The following is a 20,301-nucleotide window of genomic DNA, read 5'->3' as shown; positions in this document are numbered from 1 at the left end:
ACCTCTGTGCCTCTATCACTGGTGTGCAGGTATATTCTGGTGGGTAGTAGGGTGGAGGTGGAATTGGTGGTATGAACTCATCAAAATCCAAGGTTTGATGTAAGATAGTTCCATGTGGAGTCATACAGTCAGGATTGGTAGAATGTGGCCTCTGTGGCAGAAACTGAAAATGAACAGGTCGAGTTCCTTCAGATAGTAGAAACATCAACACCAATAATAAAAACGTTAATAAAAGGTCAGTATTAGCAACCCTGACCAATATCCAGGATCATTAATATCCATACTGAAATGAAACAAGCACTTCTGGAAGCGTAAGAATACTTGAGATAAGTGATAAGCGTGAGTCAAATTGCCAAAATATAACAAGGTTTTACTAAAGATACAGAGAGGCTTGTGCCTCAAAGTCAGTCACTCTCAGGATGCAGAGCGTAGCCGTTTAAAATTAAATAGCTTTTCAAGAAATACTTCTTCTACCTTATAATGTAATTTTATTATAGCACTAATCAGCTACATTTTAATAACCGAATAACTGGTAAACAAAAGATACAACTAAAGCAACTATTCACATGCCTTTGTTTCCAACCTGAGATGTCTTGTGCTTATAGAGAAAAAAAAGAAAAAAGCCCCCTCAAAAACCCCCAAATAAACAAAAGTAGAAACAAGCTACTGCATAGTCACTAAAGTTTGAATAAGACAACTACAGATATCCCACCTATTTTTCACTTCCAAACAAGAGGCCATTTATAACTATTCTTTATTATTATGGTAACATAAAAGAGCCATTTGTGGTTTGGTGATATGGACATTGCACACTTAAATGAGATATAAAGGTTTTAAATACAGGTGTGAAACTAAGAAAGCAATTTACTCCATACAAACGTCCCAAATAAAAAAAGAAAATAATTACGCTGAATAACAAAAGCAATACTGAGAACTGCTGTCAACACTTGTGACAGGAACCTAACCTATCACAGCTTCTAGCATAGCAGTGATATCAAAAAGTCATTCTTACACTTCAATATCAGAAACACTGCAAATTAACAAGTTTTCTAGCAAAGGCTTAAACTACTTCAAGATGGACCATTCTGCAGAACACACGGAACCCCACCACTTTGACCTGGCTTTACATAGTTCCCATGGATAAAAAAGGATAAAAAACCTAAAACCACAGAAGAACTATTTCTTCTCTAGGCAAGCTTCTGGTGTCATATCGCTTTTCTTGGATCGGGAGATGACTTGGGTTTAGCTTCTGCCTTTTAAAACAAATGTGCTAAGAAAACCTGCTGAAGGCACATTTGTTCTTTTAAACTTGAAAAAGAGAATATATGTCTTTGTACTGTTGTCTCATTACATTATTGTTTGGTCAAATCCATGATAAAGATTCAAGAAGCAGTGAAAGGGAAAATGCTCATGCTTAGCAGATCCAGCAGCTATAAAGTAAATGACCTTTATTTTCATTATGACACTTTAATATTTTTCACTTTTTCAAATTTAATTTGGTGCAGTTATGCTGAATTTACATTGCCACAGAAATTATACTGGTCTTAGGTATTTAAAACGTTGAGTTACATCTTAATTCTACAAAACTCATTCTATGTATGTTGTTTCAAAGATCAAAACCGTAATAATGCAACACAACAGAAGGTAAGGAGGACCAATCTCAATTGTTTGTGAAAATGGCTCTCTAGAGATACTTTCACAAGTAACTATTAAATAAAGAACCCCTTCTGCATAAATCTGCAGAGTTGGGCTTGTTCAGCCTGGAGAAGGCTCAGGGAAGATCTTGTAACAGTCTTCCAATACCTAAAGGGGCCTACAAGGAATCTGGAGAGGGACTTTTTACAAGGGCATGTAGTGCTAGGACAAGGGGGAATGGTTTTAAACTGAACGAGGGTAGATTTAGATTACACATCAGGAAAAAAAATCTTTATTATGAGGGTGCTGAGGCGCTGGCACAGGTTGCCCAGAGAAGCTGTGGCTGCCCCATCCCTGGCAGTGTTCAAGGCCAGGTTGGACAGGGCTGTGAGCAGCCTGGTCTAGTAGAAAGGGTCCCTTGTTCATGGCAGGGGATTGGAACTGAAGGAGCTTTAAGGTCCCTTCCAATCCAAACCATTCTATGATAATATGCGATATCGTTGTATCTTACAGACAATCAATGAGCCACTGTAATTTACTGATGGCACAGGTATAAAAGACATGATACATACACGATTTACATTTTGTTACATAAAATGTCTGATGCTGTTAAGGACACTCTTTCATGTGAGATATGATGCTGTTAACCTGAGTACTATCAGACATTTCTATAGGTTTGTCTTATAGAATAAAACTACGTTTTTGCAGTCATTTTTTCTAAACTCAGCTCATCTTTCAACAACCATTTCCCAAACTGTAACATTACATTAACTGGCGAACACCAAACTTCTACTCTAAGCAATACAACCATCAGCCTGCTACCATCGCAAATACATTGAAGAATCTTTTAGGAAAAAAGGAAGAAAGACAAACTTCAACTTTATAGTGACCTAGAAACCGTCTAAAAAATTATCATAATGAAGACAAATAGCTGTATGCTCTAGCTCACGTTTTGTACCCTACTTGATTCCAGCAAACTCAAGATTACACTCATTTCCTAGTAGAATTGATAATTTTGGTCATTTTTACTGTCTGGAAATGAAACCATTTTCTTCTACAACTTTCTTTACCTTCTCCCAGACTATAACCATGTACTGACACACAAGGCAAGCTTTGGTTTGCCCCAGAGAACATGCGCCTCCATCTCTCCAGTTCTTGAGTTTTCTGGAGCTTGTTTCATTCAGCCATATACAGGAAGCAACACTCAACACTCCTCAGAAGGCAGCAATTAAACCCATAACACTTTTACAGTGAGTGAACTATCAGTGTACATTTTGTGGGGTGTAACAGAAGGAAAAGGTTTTACACAGGGTAGAATACACTGAGGGTCAAGAGGGAAAAGACCTGATATTTAGATGCATTTCAGTTTAACAGCAGTATTACTTATATCCCTTCTAAGAGCCTTAACTATGAATACAAATAATGGCAACGAACTCTGTGTGACCAATGCTGAAAATGAGTGGCAAAACAGACATGAGACATGTACATGTTTATAAACAACATGTTTACCTGTGTGATATCATCCTGCTGGAAGGCACAGAAATTAAAGTGAAAAGGCTGTAAGAGGAAGACTAGCAGGAAATGAAACAATAGCAAATATAAGGGATTATCACAAAGAACAGACATCCTTGATAAAACAGTCGGAATGCTACTAAGTGGGAATTAAACCACAGCTTATTCCACACTACCCTATCTACTAATCTCTACTAGGCTGCAAAAGTTAATTCTTCCTGCAGTAAAACATATTTTAATAATCTTTAAGGGGTAGTCCCAAATGGTGAAAGCTGGCATGGGCTCAGCAAAGACTTAATACAAAGGCCATAGGTAGGAAAAAGCAAACGGCTCACAAACCTGGACTAGGTGGAGGAACACTGACATACACTTTCACAAGGAAACATACATTTTTGGTACTTGAAGGCAGTTGTTACTAAATAATCAATTTCAAAAAGCTGATGGCAAATAGGATAGGTAACAACAATAACTGCTGAACTGAAAATGGAGGTGGCCTGTTTGGTTTCAAGTATAAACAAGATCAAGTTGTATTCAATGTCATTATGAAGCAACTCACAAAGCAGGTCTCCTGCTTTGATAGAAAATGGCTGCAGATGAGGATAAACAGCAAAAAGCACCACTGGTAAACACTGTAAATAGCCAACAGCGTTGAAAGTCTGCATACCTTTATAGCTATCAACAGATATTTTGAACATATTTACAAAACATAAATAGATATCCCCTGGCTCTGGAAATCCCAAATACTCAAATGTTTCAGTTGACCACTTGGAGCTGTTGGATGATTGGAGCTGTCACGAATCTAACAGGCTATGAAAGACAGATCTAGAATTCATGCTCTTCTTCTAGGAAATAGTCAACTTTATGTTGAAGCTTGGCATTCAAACATGAAGGTTTTTTCTCATCCTTGGACTAAAGATGGCCTTATTGTCATCTGTGGAATGTGTCCTGTACCTCATAGGCATTACACATAGATGACTGCATGTGATAAATGGGCTGCTAGATAGAGCACACATTGCACACAAAATGTTGTATGTCTTAATTAGGCACGCCTAACTTGACAGCATTTAACAGCCTCATTGAAACAGCCCTCATCTTTATTTCATACTGAGGACTACTTAATTTGTTACTTGGTTTGCAGTTATGGGGGAAGAATAAAACATGCTATCTGGTTGCAGCATGGTGAACAAGAAAGCTGTAAAATGCTGCAGTTTTGCACCTACTTCTTGGACCTGAAATTAATACAGAAGTTAGCCATGGCATCACAAACAAATTGTTAGCAAGCAGAAAGTTACAAACCCAAATGTGAGAAGCACACCCCTTCCAGCAGGAGCAGAAGAGGTGAAACTTTTCTGAACATGCAGTTATTATGCTCAAGGGTCTGTGTGCCGTAGACCGAGAACTCCACACAGTCAGTGGTGTAGGACTGGATGCCAGTGACCTGCTCAGCAAGCTTAGAACCTGCAGCAAGACACATAGGCTCTCACGTCCCAGTGAAGAAGGCAGTGCTTTGTAGAATAACAGAGCTCTCAGTTTTTAGCTCTTCAAGGTGAAATAAACACCATTAGATAGATACGAATGAGACAGTAAAACTCACTAAAAAAAGAAAATAAAAAATCGCTCAGGCTAAATTTCCAGGTCTTCACTGAGAGGCCATCTAAAAGTCGTTCACTGAAGTGACCGGAATGATTACAGTTTACTATTTATGTTCTGAGTATTTTAAGTATATTCAAATAAAAGCTGACAGAGAAGTCTCAAGGAACTGAAGAAACAGCAAATAAGAATTATAACTCCCTAATGAAACAGCTACCCAATATAATACAAAGTGGTAAGTCCTTCTTCCTAGTATCTATAAGTCATTTATAAAGCGCTGCTAATTCTTGGGAATGGGAAATAAAAACTTTCAATTGCATACAGTTAAATAACTGGCATGTCACCTTATAGTAAAATCTCTTCAATATACTTTGGTCTATAATTCTGTCTTCAATTAACTGTCCTCCTCCTGGACTGGTTGCTTTTTCCCTTTTCTGAAACACTTCTATCAGTATCTCCTGGAGGGAAATGTAAATACTAATTGTCTACATGAACAGAAGGATCATGGCTGACTCTTCTAATTTGTCCCTGATCTTAAGTGGAAATTAGAAGCATAGAACAGTCTGTGTTGGAGAGGGCCTTAAGATCATCTAGTTCCAACCCCCCTGCCATGGGCAGGGACACCTCCTACTAAACTAGGTTTCTCAAGGCCCTGCCCAGCCTGGCCTTCAACGCTGCCAGGGATGGAGCATTCACAGCTTCTTTGGACAGCCTGTTCCAGTGCCTCACCACTCTCACAGTAAAGAACTTCCTTATAACCAACCTAAATCTCCACTGTTCAAGTTTGAACCCATTACCCCTTGTCCCTAATGAGGAGTGCCTCTCCAGCATCCTTGTAGGCCCCCTTCAGATACTGGAAGGCTGCTCAGAGGTCTCCATGCAGCCTTCTCTCCTCCAGGCTGAACAGCCCCAGTTATTTTAGCTTGCAACACAGAAGATATTTTGGTAAGGCAAACAGTCTCAGTTTTTCTCCTTCACTGTTTCCAGCTGTTGTTTCTATGACCATCACAAGCCATTAGCTCTGTAGTTTCAGAAGGACTGGTCTGTGACACAACATATCTTTCTTGAAGTACTGACTGTATTTTAAATAGTATTAATTATCAAATACTCTTATTCTACCAATAAAATGGAAAATGGTACATTTTCTAAAAAAATAGCAAAAGCTTTCCTTCGGCAAGGGTTTCTATTTTACCTTATTTTTATGGTGGAACAGTTGTGAGGGGAATATTCATCCAACCATATAAGGTAACAATCTAAGGTAAACAAACTAAAGTATCCAATCATATAAAGTAACAATCATAAAGGCAACTTTAGGATGTTTCTATGGATGTACATCATTCGCAATGCATTTCTCTAAAAGAATTATCACCTGGGCTTTACAGTACCTTTAAGTGAGCTTCGTGCCAAAAAATTTAACATTTAGGTTTTTATATAAATATGTTAAAGAATGAAAAAAATATGTAATAACTTAAGATGAATTCTCAGTTAATGTGAAGTTGCATCCTACAGGGGGTTTTTATTACTATTTCACCTAGATAAGAGGTTAAACAATGCCAGCAAGATACTATCCTCATGCAGAGGATACTATCTTTGTTTTTTATTTAAAATATTTGAGTAGAAATATTAACTACAGCATATTAAGTTAATGACATGCTGAATTATCATTACGGGTGATGAAAACAATAATTAAATGTTACAGCTTGTATGCATCATTATTACCTTATTTCCTTTACAAAATAACAGATTGGTTTAGATATCAAATCAGATTAAGAACACTTTCTAACAGCAATGGTGACAAAAACAGAATACACTGAATGGTATCAGTGCCAGTACTTCTAGGATAAGAACTGTATAAACATATGGAGTGGAAGAAGGACTGGAATAGGTATACTTAATGCTTAAGCTTGGCCACAGCGGGCATAATTTCTACCTTTTGAAGAAAATGGTGAATTTTTGCAGTAGCCATTCACCAGACAAAATGCAAACTGAAACTGCCTTAGGCAACAAATAAAAGATCATGGAAATGACAGCTTGGTTATTAAGAGATGTTTCTTCACATTACAGAACCTTGATACGATCTGATTTGATTCACATACATCTGCTGGAGGGGTGTGTACACAGAAAGAACAATCCTTGGAAGCCCTGTAATGGACTGCAGCCTTAAACTGTCTAAACTAGTAAAACATATAACAACTGCTCTTTCAGTCTTTACCTCTCTTGCAGCTTTGGTACAATTGGTAGGGTTTTTTTTTTCCTTTTTCTTTCCTCTCCCACCTTTTTTTTCCCTGAGCATCAGTGAACACTTAACAGCATGAGAAAGGTTAAAATGAGGTGAAAAACTGGGGTACTTTCTAAAGCAGTCAAAGGAGGACCAACCTAGGAAAATGTTTTTGCGTTCCATGTGACAGTACAAAAGTAAAAACTGAAGGAAACTAAAACAGAACACAAAAATAATTTTTATTATTTTGCAGCATTTTTTCCTTAATCCTTGAAACCAAATGTTTGGCTGGTGAGATGATTTTTAACCAAAAAGATCCCTTCAAATTCAATGGAAAACTTAATCTGTGCTTACTAGTGAACAGCTTGTGTTTATATTTTCCAGCACATTCTTATTAAAAGACTGGTACATCAGAAGGTAGCAGTTTCCAATAAAATACTGTCAATTTGCTTGTAGGAATCAGATACCCACTGTATGCAAGAGTTAGCAAGAAAGCAGATACTAATAAACCATTGTTGCACATTTTCTTGAGACCGTATTATACGCCAGCTCTGTGTTGCTAGGCAATAAAAGCTGAATCACAAAGAACAGCTTCATGGCAGAAGAAAACTTGAACCTATTTGAAATTTGAAAATAAAACATAAAAAAAAAAATCACTAACTGATTAATCTCTGAGACAAGAACATATAATACAGCACATGAATCACAAAACTGATGACAAATGATGTCCCAGGAGGATCTCCCTATTGCACTATACTTTTGCTGGCTAGGAATTACATTTTTATGTCTCCTCTTCCTATAGGAGAGCCTATGCAGCTTTTGAATACCGCAACAGCAGAGGAAAAGAATCAGCACAATAATTTTCATTTGCAGTTTTAAACTTTCAGCATGGTACAACCCTGCTAAGAGAAGATGCATACATACTTCAGTGAAAAACAGAAGGAAAAAGCACAAATCAAGCATTAACAAGCAAGAATAAAGAAAGCAAAACAGATTTCTGGGTGCAGCAAAGCAGAAAGGAACTGCAGATCATGGGACAATAGAGATTAAAGGACAATAGACTGAAAATAGTTGGAAGAAAAAGAAATCTTCAGCTGGTCTAAGTCAGCGTAGCCCCAGGGAAGTTACGCTCACTTAGGCCTGGTAGGAGGAATCTGGCAACCTGAAAAAAGAAAGAGAAAAACTTAGGAATAAAAAGTAAAGACTGGAATTGAGCAGAAAGATGCAATTCCCTTCTTCTGGGGAGAGGGAAGAAAATTCTTGTCAATGGAGCTGAAGGGGTAGGAGAACGGGCAACTAAGCAAGAAGACATAAAGCTAGAAGCACAAAGCATAGGAAGCAAAACCAAACTGACATAATGGCAGCATCACCAGGGGGTAAGGAAAGAATTTAGGGGAAAAGAGAAAAATGAAGTAGGAAGAGAAAAACTACATGCTTTTAGGGTATTTGAATTCCTATTGAAATGACTGCGTCTTGCACATACCCATCAGAAGCACTTTAGTATCATTCTTGGTTCACTGTCATCTACACATTTATTCCTCTTACACTGATAAATACCATAAAATTAGGTGCAGGTTAAGATTCCTGGAGTATATATGGTTACATTTCTGGACCACTGTTACACTAGACAAATCTTTCCAGGTGTGATGCTCACTTCATCTCCCTACGGTCACTGCAAGGTGAAAAATGTCTTCAATAAGCATTCTAGCAGTAAACATCATGGGGCGAGAGCGTATGGAAAGAATATCCTTAATGTGATAAAAATCCTTTAATGTTTAAAGTACAATTTGTCATCAGCCGAGATTATTTTTGTCAATTCTGCTTGACATCCAAACCAAAGTTATTTAAGGAGCACTCTTTACAAGTCTCTACAAGCACGCACAATGTGAATACACGGAGTGCTATGCAACAAAATGCATTTATGTACCATTTGTAGGCATTATGCAGACATACGTACCTAATTTATTATATCCTCTACTATGTGAAGGAAACAAAATATCACAGATGAAGATATTCTTACAGTTTGTAACACAGTGCCTGGAACACTCATCTAGAAATGACACACTTTGTTGTGTAAACAATTTGCAGCTAACTTCTTGGGCCAATATTCTATCTATGCAAACTTTTAAAATACAGGCAACTTACAAATGACTGGCACTAGGTCTGTGTGCTTACCCTCTCTTATAAAGCAAAGAATAATTTCCTACATTAGGCAATAATAGAGCTGGGTCAGAAACAATATACCTGGCCTGCAAAATACAAGGATTTTTTTTCTTTTTTGTTTCAACATTACATTGAAATCTGAAGAATCACAGCGTTTTTTTGGGGATAGAAAACCTATCCTTGTCCAACCAAAACAAGACAGCACCCTGTAATGCAGCTGGCTATGCAGAAGACTAATGATCCTTTTCTCTTTGGTTTTAAACATAATTGCTACTCTGAAGCCTGAACATGTTTTCCTTATGCAACACTGCTATTGGCACAGGGCTGTGGAAATCTCAATTCTGAACTCATAGTTCTCATACCAGAAAAGAAGCAAAAAATAGTATCTCAAAGCTAAGTAATTGCTCTGGATAGTGTGGAAACTGAGGATAATAAACATGTAAGGATGGAAAACTTAACATGAATATAGATCCACCTTGTTGGTAACTTTGTTAACAAAAATAACATACTCCCAATTGCAAAATCCTGATTACAAATCCCTAATATTATATGTAAACATTTTAAACACAGCAGCTATTCACACTGCATACATCTGTGTGCTACATTTACACAAATGCATGCAAATAAAAAATACACCCATGTACACACGTGTTCTAACACTACACAAAGACACACAAATAGGCTAACGTTTATAAGCAAACAGCAGGTATAAATGAGTATAAACAGATACGGACAATATGTCATGTTGGACAATAGCCTGTGTTGTCACTGAAACATACTCACCATTTGCAGAAGATCAGAAGAAACCATCTGCATGCAACACATTGCTGTTGCCAAAGCACAGACAATGGTGGAGATGATATTGAGAGCGCACACACTGAACAACAGGTCCTGTGGAAACACATGCATCAGAATATCATCTCTTAGGGACACAAAGGACGGGATATATTTATAGCAATTTCATAATAAACACTATCAACTGCTCTCAATTGATATGGTCTCAATTAACTGTTTGGAACTTGCTCAGATCATACTAATTTTTTTAAACCACTCTGCAAAGAAAGTAATTGCAGAAACAAACATCTTCCCCTCCCCACTCCTTACAGTTCATTGGTTATTAGGTATTTCCTCAGAAGTACTGATACCTCAAGTTTTCCAGTTCTCTGAAAGAAAAGATAAATTACTGCTTTCACAACTGACTCCAAGCTACAGTTTTCACAAGAAAGATACTACAAAACTGATTTCTGATGAAAAACAAACCAAAAGCCAACATCTCCCCCAAAACATACTGAAATTTTGTTGTTTTGGTAGTCGAACTCTACAACTTAGGGTTGTGCATTAAAAAACTCAATGGAGATTCTAGTATTAAATAGATAACTTTATCCTCTCTTACATACTCTATGCATCCGAAATATGTTTAGATACATGAGAAAAGCAGTGACTACATCACGCATTTCACCTTGTGTTCGTGAAATAAGTGAATATGGCTACGTTGTTCTTTTCAAGAAACCAAAACTTTTAAGATAGAATGTAAATTTATGTTTACTAAGTAGAATAAAATAAATACTTGAATTTAAACTGAAACATTTTTATAGCAAAGGTATAATTAGAAAAAAAACATCCATCTCTTCACAGGTTTTTTATTTTCTTTCCCAACAGCCACTGCAAAGGAACACTGATTTAGCATGCAGGCTACATTTCAAAACTACTACAGTCCTTGTATAGCAATTACACAGCTGATGTACGTTTGACAATTACGTGGCTCAGTCAGTGTTCTGAACAGCAGCAGAAGTATTTGAGAAAAAGCATCACAGAGAACAGATGAAAACCAAAGTAAAATCTGTTAATATACCATGAATAGAAGCACTCAGTGGATAAAGAATATTCTGTAGGATCAAAGTTTAAAAGAGTATCTCAGTCACTGCCAGTACATTGCTTGCTTTCCTCTTGCCAACAGTATTCACAAAAATTATAGAAAGGTGCAGATTTATTCCTGCCACTGTAATTGCATGCACCTCAAGTGACCTTCATTTGCAGACATGGGAACATGGCAGACATTAAACAGGTCAACAAATTCTAGTCATTTAGTAGCTTACACTGAGTCAGATCTGCTCTTGCTGATCTTGTCAGTGGTTTTCTGTCTTCTTGGCCAGCCCATCAGCCAGGGAAATAATGAATCCACAGCATCAACAGCAAAATACCAGAAGGGCCAATCTCTAACTCACATACAGAAGGTAATACAGAGAACTCGCTCAAATACAAAGTCATACAGACCCACTTAAATCATTCAAACAGAGGTAAACAGGCAAGTAAATCCCTAGAGATGCAATTAGTTACAGTGGCACATAAAGAGATTAAATCCTGCATGTTCTGGTTTCCATAGGAAACGTAGGTAAAGAATACCAAGGCAGAGACAAGACCTCGGGTAGAAATACAATTATTTCCTAGGAATAGGAAACTCCATTTATTGCTAACTACAGCCCTTTACAATAAAAAGATTTAGCTAATCTTAATGCACAACTTCATACCATTTATAATAAATTATAAAATCTACAACACCCAAGTCTTGGAAGACAGACGCAGGGACTGTGAGAATGAAGACCTTGGCCCACTGTAGAAGAGGATCTGGTTCGAGACCATCTTAAGAAGCTGAATATACACGAGTCAATGGGACCTGATGAAATCCATCCACGAGGCCTGAAGGAGCTGGCAAATGAAGTTGCTAAGCCACTGGCCATCGTATTTGAAAAATCATGGCAGCCAGGTGAAGTCCCCGATGACTGGAAAAAGGGAAATATAACCCCCATTTTCAAGAAGGGGAAAATGGAAGACCCGGGGAATTACAGACCAGTCAGTCTCACCTCTGTGCCTGGCAAAATCTTGGAGCACATTCTCCTGGAAGGCATGCTAAGGCACATGAAAAACAACAAGGTGCTTGGTGACAGCCAGCATGGCTTCACTAAGGGGAAATCCTGCCTGACCAATTTGGTGGGGCTAAGGAACTGAAGGACTGGGGTAGAGCAGCCAACTACATCTACCTGGACTTGTGCAAAGTGTTCAACACTGTCCCACACGACATCCTTGTCTCTAAATTGGAGAGACATCAGTTTGATGGATGGACCACTCGGTGGATAAAGAACTGGCTGGGTGGCCACACATAAAGAGTTGTGGTCAATGGCTCAATGTCCGGCTGGAGACCGGTAACGAGTGGTGTCCCTCAGGGATCAGTGTTGGGACCGATCTTGTTTAACATCTTCATCGCTGACATGGACAGTGGGATTGAGTGTGCCCTCAGCAAGTTTGCCGATGACACCAAGCTGTGTGGTCCGGTTGATACGCTGGAGGGAAGGGATGCCATCCAGAGGGACCTTGACACGCTTGTGAGGTGGGCTGATGCCAACCTTACAAAGTTCAACCATGACAAGTGCAAGGTCCTACACCTGGGTCGGAGCAATCCCAGGCACAGCTACAGGTTGGGCAGAGAAGAGATTCAGAGCAGCCCTGAGGAGAAGGACTTGGGGGTGCTGGTCGATGAGAAAATGAACGTGAGCCGGCTTCAGTGTGCACAATATTCATTCTTTGCGTCAAATATTATGTAGAAAATTATCCAGCTGTGCTGCTTACACATAATTGAGAAACTGTATTTAAACCTATTTTGCTCTAAAAAGAAATGAAGTACAGATCAATGCTTCTTGTCCCCACTTCTGTCTCCACATCTATTTACAAAACAGAAATTCATTTTTTTTTTTGTGAAATGTGTAACTTATGTCCATATTACCAAATAAGTAAGCTACACAGCACAAACCCAGTACTAAAGAGTTCTAACTTGTGCAACATGATTGAACTGGTAACTCTCTTTACAACACATTCACATTTGGCTGGCTCAATAACTTGTTTTCCTGTGGAAGTAAGAGGTTCATAGTCTTTGAGGCTCTTAAGTCCTTTGCACTTTTGAAAGCTTAGTCAATATACAATAAAAGGAGTAAAATAAGCTTGCTGATGTGTGAAAAGAACACTCTAATCTGTAACTTTGAGGCCATGGATCTAAACGTCTACGCTGATCAAGGGCTAAAACTAGCTTCAGTTCTGCAATTCTGTGAAGACGACTTTTTTCTCCTTGATTGACTCCAATTATGATGCTTATTTTCCTATACTACTGCAACCTGAAAAGAGATAGTGAGCTTTACTGCTTTTTCACCCATGAAATTACTGTCTGTGTACCTCTTTTATTCGTGAATTCAAGGACAACCCTTTTAACTCTAATTATAATTTCAGTTGTTCTAACTGGATATGTCTGAAAAACACTAGAAAAAATAGCTGCTCCAATACTTTCTGCTTTTTCTTTGCTTACAAAGAGCCAATCCTGAAATGTACAGGTCTCAAGTGCACATTGAGCTGTTAATGGAGAAATGGTCAGTGCTTCATAAAATAGATGTAAGTTATGGAAGTACAATACAGTACACTATTTTACATGTATCTAAATATTTACTGTAATTTTAAGGAAGCAGTGCACAGCTGCTACTTATAAAAAACAAATTCAAAAAGGTCTTCCCTGCTTGGAAGTGAGTTTGTGTACTTCTCATCAACTCAGGTGTCTATATTAAATTTAGTACTGGAGATAATATTAGTTAGAGACTTCTGAAAGACTCAGGTTCCATAAAATAACTGGCCAAGTACGTAATGAACAGATTCCAGTCATTCAAACAGGCAGATTTTCAGCCATGTGAGGAGTTCACAACCATGTTCATTCATTGCATAAGCTAGGAACAGAAAACATTCATGAAGAAGGAAAAGCATGAGCATATATGGTATAACATGCCTGTTATACCACTGTTATCTAGAACTTTTGAACACCTGTAGCTCAATTATTCAGACTACAAAGCCCACACAAAAAAAGCTCTATTTTTCATGGTATCTAGTATGGTGAATACTTCCTGAGCAAAGAGGATATTTTCAGTTACCTCAAATGACTTCAACATCTAAAAATTCTCATAGGAAATAATTTATTCTATACTGAGCTTTATCCAATATCCAAGCAGATTATAAAGTCTTTCAGGTAAGCCATTCAGCAAAATTAAGTAGTTTGTATTTGATCATATATAAAATCTGAGGAAAGCCTGTTCTCATAACTCTAAAGAACATGTTAGGAGTCATCCTCCTCTGTTTTGCAAGTCAAAGCATGTTCTTCTGAATGGAAAAAGTATAAATTAAAACATGCGTAGATTTGGTCATCAGGAAACTCAGCAGCAATAAATTTGGATTCAAAGGAGCGGAAAGATTCACAGAAGAAGACTGCAAGAACCCCAAGTTACATAAATCTCTAATAATGATGCCTAGCTTACAAACTAATGAATGGAATCAGTAACCTGAAAAAGACATCTACTATTTACTCTGTATTCTAGCAGCTCCAAAACAAATATTTATGCTGAAAATAGAGGGGGAAATAATTTTTTTCCCAGCCAGTACAGTCACAAAAACATTCTACAGAAGCACTTCAGGTAAAGTAGGAAACAATTATTTAAATAGGAAATTCATAAATTAGCATACATGACCACAGGTATTCTGGGCTGTGTTAGCTGTTGAAGTTATTAAAAATACCCTACTGGATCATTACTAAACCAAAGCAGCATAACGTTCTCCTCTTACATGCAAATATTAGACAGTAATAAAACATTACAAATTAATTCAAACTAAATACCTAGCTTCATCTTCTCAAAATACAATCTCAAGCAACAAGCTTTGTTGCATGTATCTCTTTCATAAATTCAGGATATTCTGAGTTTAGAAAGAAGTAATAATTTTTTGCAGATGAAAACTGTGAGGAAAATTCAGTCCTTGTACTTTAATTAACGTTTCCAAGAACTCAGTTCCTTAAAATTTCATCTACAAACCAGCACATTCAGGTCACACACTATGCCAGCATTTTTGCTCATTCAGAGGTAACACTGTTAAAAAAAGGCATTTCATTTGTACTGTTCTCATATTGGAAAAGACCTCTTACGTTGCCTGAAGTATAACCAGCAGCATAACCCAGAGATTATTTGATTTTCTGTTTGTTCACATACTTGTGTGTATGTGTGAAAAGGACTTACCCTCTTGCATTTTTTCTGGTTTTACCTGAATAAAAGCCAGCTTGCACAGCAATAGGAGACGAGTGAGATTCAGTCGAAGTAGTTAACTAAACTGACTGGCTGCTTTACGCAATATACTGCTTTTAAACTTCTCCAGTGGTGCTTCAGCTCTTTAGTTAATTCAAACCTACTCATAACAAGTTTGTGCTCCTGTCCTGTTTCACGGTCCAGTTAGTAGTCTACAAACCCTGACATCTTTGGCCATAAACTTCTCCTTTATGCATTAGAATCACTCCTCTCTTGTTTGGACAGAAGGTAAGAAGAGCAAAATGAGTTCAACTGAAGACTCTCAGAAAGTGAAAAAATACTCAATTGCTTCCAAGCACAAGGTAACATAATGTTACAAAGTGTTATTTGCACAAGATCTAATGGTTCTGGCAAACAATTTATCTTAAGTAACTGTTTCTCAGATAATTAAATAAGAAGCCTTTTATATTTTACCCAAGAGATTTCATATGTTTGACCTTTTAAGATTTTAAAATGTCAGGTTCTGTAAGATTCTATTAAGTTTAAGGTAAGGCATTCTAGATATCAAATAAAGTTTACCTTTTTTTTTGCCATAGCTTCACAGCTTCAGTTCATATTTGTCTTCTAGGAATTTTATTGTACATAAAAGTTATCTTTTTACTGTGAGAATAATGTTCTCTCTTCCTCTTCAATTAATTTTGTAAGACCAAAGTCTGTATAAGACTTAAGTAGCAGAGGACAAATATCTTCTAATATAATCATCCCATAAAAATATTTTTTTCTAAAATCATTACATATTAAAAGGAATATCCTGAGGCAGATTTCCTTGTGTAACCTACAAAATGTTATACATAAAGGTGTATAATCTTAACTCTGATACCCTACGCTTTCTCTCCCTTTGGCTCCCAAAACAATAAGCACAATTGAGCTTTTGGTATTACAACATCTGATCTCTTAAAATCACACTGTAGTTGTTAATTACAATTAAAAAAGGTGAGTCTTATCACTGTCAGTTTTTTACCTAATGAGCTGTGATCTTTTTTTCTTATGGGCTTAGTAGAATGCTGTTCTTAAATTTACAGCCAGGAATACAGAGCTCTCAAAGACAAAGAGAAAGCAAGTGTAGAATTAAAACTGAAAAAGATTTAAGAAACTTTCTGAAAAAGCTATTTTCTTAACTACCTTCTCTTGAATAAAAAAACTCTAAACAAGCTTAATTAAAGCTGCACTCCTATTCATAGGAACTCCAGGACTTATATCAGTCCTCTGCCAGTACAAGCAGATATGTCATCAATTTCTTTTATAAACAACTGAGTTTCGTTTTAAAGGAAATAGTTTGCCTTCTGCTCCAATTGATGAACCCTTACCCTAATTACCAGCATATGTTACTTCTACTTGCTTCATATGCTGACACTGTCATCAAAGATGAACAGTTCTTTTCTCTCACATTAAAGTTTACATTACTAACATTTTAACAGCAAGTAACCATATGCTCCCTCCATCTTTACTTTCACAGGATCCTCAACTCATATTTTTCTATAAAACAGGTTCATATTTTTGCATCTGTCGTAAATTTAAGAATGTCTGAGAAATTATTTTCATTCGCTACCTTCTTGTAACACATTTCACAAACTGCACCACTTTAAAGTCCTGACTTTAGCATTCCAAGTAGCAGTTTATTACTATTTTTGATGAGCAATGTCAAGCTATGCTTCCTTTTCACTTATTAAATTCCTGCTACCCAGTAAGCTTTTGCTCCCAGTCCTCTTTATCATACTCATTAAAACCTGAGACAGAGGTCTTACTTAATTTGAGGGCCATATTAAATTGTTCTTAATTTCTACCTGATCCTTATTACCTTGTTGTTCTTCCTTTTTTTTTTTTTCCTTAACAAAGCTGAAGAACTTTTACGTATTACGTATTTTTTCCAGGATTTCTAACTGTTCTGAACTTTAAAATGCAGTTTCAAATATCAATATAACAGCATTTTCAGGCCTCAAACTACAGTCTAAATCCCTAACATCCTTCTCACATTAAATTTCACTATTATATTCTGTTAACCTTATTAAAATACATTCTTTGAAACTGAAAGCCACAGATACAGAGTTAGTTCTGTTGATCATTAAATTAAACCTAAAATGAATCACTTATCTCTCTCTCAACCTAAGGTTCTTTTCTTTCATGGATTCCTTACCATTTTCCAAACCAATCTAACACCATGTCTTGCTAGTTTGGTAACAATGAAGTGAAACAATGATGTGGACAATTTTAACTTCGATATAATTCGCTCATACAATATTCTTAGTATTTGCTCTCAATTTTTTATCTAGGTACTTCTAACAAAATGCTACAAGATTGAAATATCTTACAATATTGCACGGCATTCTGTAAGAATGTCCCCAAAATTATGCCAAAAGAACACTTACTATTCTCTTCCAAAGTAAGTTCCCTCTGAAATACTGCTAATACTTCATGTTAACAGTACATCATAAAACACTTCATGATTCTGCTAATACTTCATGTTTCTATGCAGTCTACCATAACATCACTAAACAATGTCAGCCACCACACCTTTGATTCTAGCTTTCTTGAACAGCAACATCAAAGACATCTGTTCTTATATCCTCCAGCACCAGCCATTGAATCATAGAATGGTTAGGGCTGGAATTTAAGATCATATAGTTCCAACCGCCCTGCCATGGGCAGGGACACATCCTACTAGACCAGGTTGCTCAAGGTTCTGCCCAGCCTGGCCTTCAACACTGCCAGGGACAGAACATCCACAACTTCCTTGGACAGCCTGTTCCAGTGCCTCACCACTCTCACAGTAAAAGATTTCTTCCTTATATCTAACCTGAATCTCCCTTTGAACCCATTCCCCCTTGTCCTACCACTACAGTCCCTGATGAGGAGTGCCTCTCCAGCATCCTTGTAGGTCCCTTCAGATACTGGAAGGCTGCTATGAGGTCATGCAGCTTGTCTTTTCCAGGCCCCAGTTTTCTCAGCCTACCTATACGGGAGGTGCTCCACCCACGATCATCTTCATGGACCCCCTCTGGGCTTCCTCCAACAGTTCCATGTCTTTCTTATCCTGAGGACACCAGAACTGTGCACAGTACTTCAAGTGGGGTCTCACGAGAGCAGAGCAGAAGGGCAGGATCACGTCCTTCGACCTGCTGGTCACACTTCTTTTGATACAGCCCAAATGTATACTCATAACCAAATGTAACTCTGTTACTTAAATAACTGCTAACAAAATAGTTACCTATATAAATAAATATGTTGCGTGTGTAAGATACAACCATTTTCAAGCACAAAAGCACTAAATTCTGTTGAATGAAGAGTTTTTTTCACGTAAGAGTGCACGAACACCAAGAACACTAGCTACTCCTCCTCTCATCACACACTTCTGTCTGGCTAAGAGGTCACTACTTAGAACCAAAATAAACTATTAATTCTCGTAACGCACCTTTAGGGTCAGCCTCACAACATTACACTCCTGCAGAGGGTTCAGTTTCAGCGTTTCTCCCAGGTTACTGCAGCCTGATGTTTGATGCTGCATTTCACAACAAACACAGACGCCATCACTGTCAAATTTAATCTGTGGAAGAAAAAAAAGCCAGAGAAAGTATAAATCACCAGAAATACACTTAAGACTCTTCCCAAAAATTATATTTACAGTTGAGACAATAGTGACTACTAAATGTAAAATTAAAATCTCCATGCAGAATCCCCTGAAGCAGAATGTCTGCCATTGACTAATACAAGCTACAAAACCAGGTAAAATGCAGAAAGATGATATAATACCGAAGAGTGTTACCTTTTATACATCTTTCTGAAAAAAAATTATTTTCCAGAGGCAGATGAAACCAGGGTAACTCAACTGAATAAACATCAAATCATACCCAATGGGGAAAGACAAAAAATAATAGAAAAAAGGCAGAAAATACATGAAGCAGTCATGATCCCAAATGTAATTTATGCTTACAAATACATGGAAAAATAAATATGAAAAAAACACGGCAAGTATCTGAGAAAAGAAAACACAGCATGAATAAAAAGTGCAGGAAGTAAGAGGTACATTTCATCTCATATATTTTTTTACTTTGGTAAAGTTTTGCTCTCTTTTCCTATGTTCAGTTTGTCTTGAATACAGTAAGCATTCAATGTTTTTACACTGCAAAAAGCATTATATATTGCCTACTTCAAAGACTTGCATTAAAGCACGTCTTGCTAAGAATACCGAACTCTGATCATTCTCAAAAAGTAAATTAAAAGTATCTATGTGTGATTCTAAAATAATCCCATTCAGCTCAAAACACTCATTAAACTGATTCTGACTTCCTCATTTAAAACCCCCAACAAACCAACCCTTCTATACCCACAGAAATGGTTTTTTTCCACTTACTTACAATAAAGACTTCTTTTTTAAGCAAAATATTAACCCTATACATGTTTTTACCTAGCTTGTTAATGTGAACTGTCATTGCTTTAAATTTTCTCAGTAAGGCATTTCTGTGTGTTTTCCATTCCCATTTTTGCAGGTTATTTAAAGGGCTAACAATGGGATACAACAATCCAATCTTGGTTAGCATTAGAAAAGTAATTGGTATCACAGACAAATGCGAGTTCCTTGAACTACAAGTTTAAAAGTACCAGATCACAGAATCACAGAATCCCAAGGGTTGGAAGGGACCTCAAAAGATCATCTAGTCCAACCCCCCTGCAAGGGCAGGGTAACCTACAGTACATCACACAGGAACTTGTCCAGGCGGGCCTTGAATATCTCCAGTGTAGGAGACTCCACAACCCCCCTGGGCAACCTGTTCCAGTGCTCTGTCACTCTCACAGTAAAAAAGTTTTTCCTGATGTTCACATGGAGCCTCCTATGCTCCAGTTTACACCCATTGCCCCTTGCCCTATCACTGGATATCACTGAAAAAAGCCTAGCTCCATCATCCTGACACTCACCCTTTACATTTTTACAATTTGTAGAAGACACCCTAGGATGCCATTGGCCTTTTTGGCCACAAGGGCACATTGCTGGCTCATGGTCATCCTCCTATCCACCAGGACCCCCAGGTC

General features: G+C 37.4%; 1 protein-coding gene across 3 annotated transcripts in view; it reads right to left on the bottom strand.

Moving 5' to 3' along the window:
* The window catches only part of ENTREP2 (endosomal transmembrane epsin interactor 2), a 109,252-nt gene that overhangs the window by 14,217 nt on the left and 74,734 nt on the right, over window positions 1-20,301 (bottom strand). For 2 of the 3 annotated variants that reach the window (XM_065688197.1, XM_065688199.1), the window contains exons 4-6: window positions 18,686-18,817; window positions 9,902-10,009; window positions 3-163 (exon numbers count right to left, since the gene is read on the bottom strand). In XM_065688197.1, the coding sequence (XP_065544269.1) occupies window positions 3-163; window positions 9,902-10,009; window positions 18,686-18,817 (401 nt within the window). The remainder of the gene's footprint in view (window positions 1-2; window positions 164-9,901; window positions 10,010-18,685; window positions 18,818-20,301) is intronic. The other variant, XM_065688198.1, reaches the window with a different exon arrangement.

Source organism: Lathamus discolor, chromosome 8 (assembly GCF_037157495.1).
Source record: "Lathamus discolor isolate bLatDis1 chromosome 8, bLatDis1.hap1, whole genome shotgun sequence".
Taxonomy (NCBI): Eukaryota; Metazoa; Chordata; class Aves; order Psittaciformes; family Psittacidae; genus Lathamus; species Lathamus discolor.
Note: the sequence above shows the minus strand (reverse complement) of the source record. Positions and strands in the feature narration are given on the sequence as shown.